Source organism: Eurytemora carolleeae, unplaced genomic scaffold (genome assembly GCF_000591075.1).
Source record: "Eurytemora carolleeae unplaced genomic scaffold, Eaff_2.0 scaffold236, whole genome shotgun sequence".
NCBI classification, from domain to species: Eukaryota; Metazoa; Arthropoda; class Copepoda; order Calanoida; family Temoridae; genus Eurytemora; species Eurytemora carolleeae.
Genome location: NW_019396199.1, coordinates 171,548 through 180,175, shown reverse-complemented (window position 1 = coordinate 180,175; position 8,628 = coordinate 171,548). Strand labels below are relative to the sequence as shown.

At 33.0% G+C, this 8,628-nt stretch overlaps 1 protein-coding gene across 3 annotated transcripts in view; it reads right to left on the bottom strand.

The window, feature by feature from the left end:
• LOC111697911 (uncharacterized) overlaps positions 1-8,390 on the bottom strand; it is a 36,610-nt gene extending 28,220 nt beyond the window's left edge. For all 3 annotated transcript variants that reach the window (XM_023468054.1, XM_023468056.1, XM_023468055.1), the window contains exons 1-9: positions 8,300-8,390; positions 7,370-7,450; positions 6,491-6,583; positions 5,471-5,543; positions 5,099-5,154; positions 4,452-4,536; positions 3,383-3,497; positions 1,479-1,533; positions 463-556 (exon numbers count right to left, since the gene is read on the bottom strand). In XM_023468054.1, the coding sequence (XP_023323822.1) occupies positions 463-556; positions 1,479-1,533; positions 3,383-3,497; positions 4,452-4,536; positions 5,099-5,154; positions 5,471-5,543; positions 6,491-6,583; positions 7,370-7,450; positions 8,300-8,344 (697 nt within the window). In that variant the 5' untranslated portion in view covers positions 8,345-8,390. The remainder of the gene's footprint in view (positions 1-462; positions 557-1,478; positions 1,534-3,382; positions 3,498-4,451; positions 4,537-5,098; positions 5,155-5,470; positions 5,544-6,490; positions 6,584-7,369; positions 7,451-8,299) is intronic.
• Positions 8,391-8,628: the final 238 nt, after the last annotated feature.

The window sequence follows — 8,628 nt, the reverse complement described above, 5'->3', positions numbered from 1 at the left end:
ATCTCAAGATTAAACATTAATCTCCATCTTAGGCAGACCTACGGATTAATTCTATCTCAGGATCAAACATTAATCTCCATCTTAGGCAGACCTACGGATTAATTCAATCCAGGATTAAACATTAATCTCCGTCTTAGACAGACCTACGGATTAATTCAATCTCAGGATTAAACATTAATCTCCATCTTAGGCAGACCTACGGATTAATTCAATCTCAGGATTAAACATTAATCTCCATCTTAGACAGACCTACGGATTTATTCAATCCGTCTTTGTCTCCCAGAGTGGTCTACATCCTGCAGAGCTAACTATATTGAGTAATATAATTCAGAAAAATGTCCAAGGTGCTCAAATTGGATTTCTTGATCAATCGTTGACGATTAACGATAATCCACACAAGAGTTTCAACCACTGAACATACAATTTAATGCTTCATGTGGCTTTTCTATTTAAATCCTTAACCTTTCTGAGGAAGAAATGAGAAGATAATGTTGGAGTTTCCGTCTGCCAACAGCAGACCTTTAACTTCAACTTCAATACTCTGATCTATCCAGGTCTAAAAATGAACAATCATGAAGAACAAATTATTTATCATCTTTGCTCAAAAGGGGATGGTGGAGTTGGCACATTTGATGTAGGCTTTATGCATATCAAACGAAAGCTAGGAACCATGGTAATAAAGTAGTAGTAAATGGTAGTAGAGCTAAAGTGTTAAGATCTACATTATGCATATCAATTAAAAGCTAGGAACCCCAGGAATACAGTAGCAGCAACAAATCCAGTGTATTGTCTGGGTTCATGGCTTTTGATTGATAAACATAAATCCTTATTTAGAACATTTTCAATTTGGAGGTCATTACAGGTCGTTAGAGGTCACTAGAAAGTCAAACATTGGATTTGTTGCTGCTACTCGATTCTTTGGGGGTTACTAATGTTTGTTTGACATGCCTAAAGCCATTTTAAATATTATCATGGAGGTTATTGAAGGTCATTGTAGGTCATTAGAAGTTCAAACACTAGATTTGTTGCTGCCAATGTATTCTCTAGTTCCTAGCTTTCATTTGAAATACATACTATGGTTAAAACATTTTCAATTTGGAGGCCATTAAAGGTTGTTAGAAAGACAAACACTGGATGCGTTGCTGCTTCTGTATTCCCCTGGGTCGTAGCTTTCTTTTCATATGCTTAAAGTCATAGTTATAACATTTTTATTTTGAGGTCATTTAAGGTCATTAGATGGTTAAACACTGGATTCGTTGCTGCTACGGTCCCCTACATCAAATGTGCCAACTCCACCATCCCCTTTAATTTCTTTTGAGGATTCCATTGATGCATTTTTAAAAATTATGTAATAATTTTTGAAAGAAAAAAAATCGATTTTTTTCGCCTTTATTATATTAAATATATAAACTTGTTAATTTTTACAAGAACCATGTTCAATAATAAAATAAGTATTCAATAACTTCTAATTATTTAACCTGACACTTGGTGGATACTTTCAAGTTCTCTAGACAGGATTCTTTCAGTTCTTTGCTAGAATATGTTAATCTTAGGAGGAAAAAAATGTAATAATGGAAATTCTTAAACTCGATGAAATAATCTTGATGTATTCTTTAATAAAACTTTCCAAGATTTCTTGTATTCTGTTCAAGTCTGCTTTTATATGAAATAACTTTCAATATTTCAAAACTGTATTCTGTTCTAGTCTGCTCTTATACGACATAACTTTCAATATTTTTAAACTGAATTCTGTTTTAGTCTGCTTTTATTTCATAAAACTTTCAAGATTTCAAAACTGTATTCTGTTCTAGTCTGCTCTTATACGACATAACTTTCAATATTTGTAAACTGAATTTTGTTCTAGTCTGCTTTTATTTCATAAAACTTTCCAAGATTTCAAAACTGTAATCTGTTCTAGTCTGCTCTTATACGACATAACTTTCAATATTTGTAAACTGAATTCTGTTCTAGTCTGCTTTTATTTAACAAAACTTTCAAGATTTCAAAACTGTTTTCTGTTCTAGTCTGCTTTTATTTAACAAAACTTTCAAGATTTCTAAACTGTTTTCCGTTCTAGTCTGCTTTTATTTAACAACACTTTCATGATTTCTAAACTGTATTCTGTTCTAGTCTGCTTTTATTTAACAAAACTTTCAAGATTTCTAAACTGTATTCCGTTCTAGTCTGGTTTTATTTCATAAAACTTTCAAGATTTCTAAACTGTATTCCGTTCTAGTCTGCTTTTATTTAACAAAACTTTCATGATTTCTAAACTGTATTCTGTTCTAGTCTGCTTTTATTTCATAAAACTTTCAGGATTTCTAAACTGTATTCTGTTCTAGTCTGCTTTTGTTTAACAAAAACATGTTCGATTTTTGCACAATTTTCTGTCAGGGTTAAAATTTTGCATAATGTCGGAAAACTTTCATGATTTCTAAACTGTATTCTGTTCTAGTCTGCTTTTATTTAACAAAACTTTCAAGATTTCTAAACTGTATTCTGTTCTAGTCTGCTTTTATTTAATAAAACTCAAGATTTCTAAACTGTATTCTGTTCAAGTCTGCTTTAATTTAATAAAACTTTCAAGATTTCAAAATTGTATTCTGTTCAAGTCTGCTTTTGTTTAACAAAAACATGTTCGATTTCTGCACAATTTTCTGTCAGGGTTAAAATTTTGCATAATGTCAGAAAAGCAAAAACAATTTTAAAACATTTTATCTTCCTTCAAGTTTTGACTCTGATACGACGATTTAGGCAAAAAATTAACCATGAACAAACCAACTTAATTTCAATTGCACATCACCAAGTTTAAAAACTAAATCAGTTCATGTCCATTGTTTAAGTTAACCGTGCACGTGAGCAAAATTAGAGAAATCATTCAATCATTTTTTGACAGGGTCGAGATCTTCTCAAAGACCCCCACCCCATTCATATTCCAAAGTTTTATTTCAGTATCAAAATCCCTTATTAACAGATATCGAGGAAAACCTATGATGCATGTGAGGGAGACTTTCTTGCAATTACAAATTTAAATCTGGAAGTGACAAAAAATAATCAATTTTTCTTAAAAATTAAGTAAATGATGAAAATAAAAATTTCTTTGGGTAAAAGCTGAATAGTGTCTTAGCGCCAATAATAATTTTTTGGAAATACATACAGTATATTTGTCTAGATTTCCATCCCCTGGGGAAAAATTTAAATTAGACCTCATAAGACAATTTTTTTCTATCTTCCCGAAAATTTATTTATTTTCTACTAAAAATCATAATTTTCCCCAATGCAGCGAATTCAACCCTAAAAAAATACAGACGTAATAACTTCAGGGGGGGGGGNGGGGGAGGAATGACACACCCCTGTACAAACCCCTGAAGTTGTTGTCTACCTGGTATTGCTGTTGATCCTGAGGTTGATCTGTGCCCCGACAACCGCCTCTGCCTGTTCAGTTTCCACAATAAGAATATAATCTGCAGGTTCAACTCCACTAGTTCCCAGATACCCTAGACAGTAGACAACAATAATGGGACTGGTTAAAAACCGCTATAAAAACAAATATACGAAATATCCATCATCAAGTTTCTTCTTTTTATTAACTATTTTTTATCAAGTGTGGTTTTAGATTTTTCAATGAAGTGACTTGGGTATTTCAGCATCAGAAACAATGGAAGAAATTGTCATAATGAAACTGTAAGCTAGAAAATGGAACTTTAAACGGTACCACTGCAAACTGGCTTAATATTTTTTACACAATGCGTTTTTTGATGAAATCATTTAAACACAATTTTAGACATCAATCCCAATTTATAAAATAATTTACATAAATAGATGCGTAAAATCAATTCTGGTAAAATAGATGGCAACGTAGAATTTGTACACTCTCAATACAGCTGTATTCTACGTCACAAGTGTCAACTTAGTTTTTGTGTCCGACAAAATTATAAATAATAGTGATAATTTTAGAATAAGTGATTGTCTTTCAATAGAATAATTGCAATTCTAGGTTTTTTTTTATTTTCATATTTACACTTTTTTATTTCATTTTGGAAAATATGTCAACTAATGTGAGTAAATTTTGTTTTCCTTGTTATATTTGACACTTGTGACATCATGTATAAGTTGTCAATTTGTCTGTTGCCACCTATTTTACTTGATAATCTATTTGCTTAAAATTAGTTCTAAAATGTGTTGTTGAAGGAGAAAATGCAAAAAATGTGTTTTCTTTTCAAAAAAAAACTATCAAACTATTATCATTTCTTCAAAACATGGATAATTTTAGAATAGTTTGCCTAATAAAATCTTTAATAGATATCGATCAGAATTGTGTAGAAATGGTGTTAACACTGGTAAGTTCGCTCTCCGTGAAGGGAAGGCTCTCCACGCGCGAAACCGGCGAGCCCCTCTTTTTCTAGAGGATTACTTAAATTCACAACATCAGTGTCCCCTGCAGTGTTTACCTATATCCTGGATACCAAGTCTGCACGGCAAAGTTCGAAGGGTAGGATTCTTGACAGCCTTTATCCTCGAAACTGTCTCTTCAATCTAAATCACAAATTTAAAAAACTAAATAGTAATCTTCTAAAAATTCTAGTTACATACAGTAAAATGAAATTTAAGTAATTTTTTAGGAATTCTAGTTTCAGTAAAGATGAAAAGTATAACAGGCATTGATAAAGGTATCGTAAGTTGAAGTGCTCGGTGTGAAAGAAAAAAATCGAATTTTGAAAGAATAGAAATATTTTTGAATAAGATTTTTTTTTTTAGCCTATGGTACCCATGGTTTCATCAAATAAATAAGCCAATTTGGTCCAGCCGTTTGGCCAGCTTTAGCTATAATTATATATATATACATGAGCCAAGAACTTAATTATGTTCATCTTTATATAAATATGGTCTGTTTGTATCCACTGAACATCAAAACGGTTAAACCAATTGATCTATTTTTTTTTGTGACTGCTCCCACAGCCCCAGGAAAGATGCGAATAAAAACTATGCTTCGAAAAAATATCAAAATTTGACTTTTAAAATTGCAAAAAAATGGCCGTCTGAATTAATACTGAGGCGCGCCCTGGAAGCCCGCACCCTATATCAAAAATATTCTTACCTGTAGTAGAGATTGGAAGAGTAGTTCCATAGTTCTTACATCGAGTACTCCTTCCCCTGAATATTAGTTAAAATTTGCATTCAAGATCCTTAAATCCATTTAATTCTGATCCGGATCCGAATCCTGGATCCACCCTGAAGAAAAATGGATAAGTTATGACCATTTCTTCGGATAGTTTTTTTTTCCCAAAAGAACAAGAAATCACATCCACTCCAAAAAACAGAATAAATACCAAGCAACTTTTAGTTTCTACCACCAGTAAAAAAGGTTAATAATTTAACCCCCCCCCCCCCGCTGGTATTTTCGAAATGGTTTAAGAGCTTGATTCTTAAGTAGACCTTCTCCCAATTGTTATCATGTACTAAAGCATACCAAAAGATTTCTCAACGAGACGTACTTTGTCCGAACACTGATAATAGTCTTCTTCAGCCGACTTGAGATTATCCTAAATTGAAACAATTAATACTGTAAATTACAAGAATTAATAAATAGATCTAAAAAGAAAACCAAACATTAAACCCCCAACACATCTCTGGAAAAAATGTTTCCCAAGAAAATAAACACCCTGTTTTCAAAAAGTATAGGCCGGTGTCCAAAACGATGACGATTAACGATGACTTATAAATGGTCTCTTATCATTGGATCATCGACCATTTTGATAGTGTACACTTAAACCGTAAATATACAGGGTGTACCACGAAACATGCCAGTTAGTGAATAGTTGAAAATGTCTTTTTCCTTGCTTTGTTAAGTTATTTGATACCAAATGGAATACTACAAATATTATAAGGCAGTCAAATCGTAGTAAAATTGCTTTCAGAGTAAAATATATTCGAGTAAAAAAGTTGTTCAACAAAATTAATTACAGTCTTTAATATATATTACTGTATTTTAAAAGAAGACCTTCAAAACTATTCACCAACTGTCATGTTTCGTGGGACACCCTGTAGACAACTCGGCTGGCCACAGGTGTTTCAAATTGTGTTCCTTTCAAAATTATACAGAGATAATAGGAAACTTGTCCACAATTTCTCCAGATAATTAAATAGACATAGATAGCTTGTGTACACAAAATCACCAAGAATTAAACAATCCGTGAACTCGCCACTTCTAGGGGTCAACTTGTACTTCAATGGCAACCTGTTTTGCAAAGAAATGTGCCATATACGAAAAAATGCCGTAAATATATTTAAAGATCAAAGACGACCTTAAAGTCGTCTTGCTATGGTCACGTATCGTGGGTCACCCTGTATTTGAATATTTATCCTTCTGTAAATTAACTTATTTTTAAAATACCCTCTTTATCCCAGCTTTATGTCGCCTCTCAATTTCCACGTTTTAATTAGTCCCCATGTATGCACATTTTGCACAGTGCACACCCTCCCCGCAAACCTGTGATTGCTGGATTGCATCCCGGAACTGAATCCCTAGCTGGGAGAATGATTCAGCTAGTTTTCTCAAGTAAGCAGTCTTATCATTCTCCAACTATCAACTCACAATCATCATATATTGGACTATTTTTTTTTAGACAAAAATGGAACATCAGAAGTTTTCGCTTTTAAAGTGAATCTGTACAGCCATATTACAAATACATTTAGCCATATTAAATCTTTTACATCAGGTTAATTTTTTTAAATTTTTCTTCAAATGAAAAGGGGGAGGGTTGAATATTTGACATATAATGATGAACTAATATCGGCAGATTCTGAAATGTTGAGCAAAGAAATCATGCAAAAGCTGAGTTTAATATTTAAAATACGAGGGTCATTCTAAAATAATTGACAAATTTTTGACAAGAGCTTATTGACTAAACAAAACGCGTTTTATATACCTCTGGGGTCGAAATTAGCTGGCAGCAGATTAAAATAAAAATAACAAAATTCTACAATAATTTTAAGTGAAAAAAACCTGTTGAGATAATTTTTAGGTAAAAATGTCACTCAACAAATCGAGGCTATATGGGACTCTTGGGTATGTTGGGGGCATGATAATAATTTAACTTAATTTATTCTCAAACTTAGGGGTTTTCTATTTTTTCAATATGGTTAAAAATTGGCATTTTTTCTCAAAACAAACCGGTTGCATGATTTTCAAAGAAAATTTTTTTTTCAAAATTTCAGTTTTCAAATTTTTCAAAATTAAATATTTTTTCAACTTGAAGATTGTTAATTTTAGAATGATCCAAACGGAACTTATTGGAATGGTAATCCTAACGCTATGAATTTTTTACTAAAAGCAACGTTGACAATAAGAAAATTATGATATAATTTCCTGCTGTAGACCAGTCTGACGGGAGCTCACTAGTTCAGATTTCTCTTTGGACAACAGCTCTGATGTTGTCAACAAATCAGTCTAGAATATAAAAATAATTTGAATGATGCTAAGATGGAATTATGTCCGATCCACTATTGAAACCCTTATGAGAATTAATGTCTAAGATATTGTCGTTTTTTTTTGGTTTATAAATCAATTAAGCACAATATTCGTTGCCATCTTTGTAAACTGTACATTGCACACTGTAAACTGTACACTGTACAGGCAACTATTTAAACTCCTCAGAGGCCGTTCCTTCCATAAACTACATTGGTCGACAACTTCACGTCTCCTATTTTGGTCGTGAAATGTACGGAGAAATAGTGTTTTGTTCAAAAGCGTTCTTCCATGAGTTATCAGTGTCCGAGTATTGTCCGACCACAAACATATACATTGCGACCCCTATCGACTGAGGAAAAGGGAAAGCTTTTTACGAATTTGATTTGAACGCGGCAAACTATCTTAAACATAGGAAATTGTACTTTAAATTATTTTCAAATTCATAATGGATCTTAAAAAACAAGACACTGCAATCGATTTATGAAATAAAATCAGAAAGCTACTTTGATTAGTGCTGCCACCTATTCTCAAATAAATCATGGCCACAGTACGGCTAATGCACGGCTAATGATCCAAATATCGTATGGCGTGAGAAACTCTGTCCGTCCATGAATAACTCACGGGAGACATCTAGCTGAATTTAATGTATTGTCAGGTGACTTGCGCACTTATTGCTTAAAAAAACAATGGTGAAATATCTCAAATTAAGCCTTTTACGACGGCATCTTCCACATTTTTATCAGATAGAAGTTTCAAGGATACCGTTGTAGATCAGAATCTTTATTTATTAGCGGGTTACTTGAAATTACGCTGAAATATTTATCTTACCTTTCCCCTGGTAATGAACTTTGATATTATCTCCCTATCCTCCATCCTTGTCAACTAATACGTCTGAAAATAATCATGTAAGGAAATTCTCACAAAATCCAACAATACCATGCCTGTCCTAGCAGAGGCACTCGGCCCCCTGAGCCCGTTCTCTCCATAATAATGTTTAAACAGTGGTCGTGTTGTTCACGTATTTTGGGGGACAATAGTTTGACCGCTAGATGTCTCTCGTAAGAACTATCTATCTATCAGATAAGAATTTTGCGTGAGACACCTAGCGGCCAAACTATCGTCCCCCAAAGTACGTGAACAACACGGCCACTGTTTAA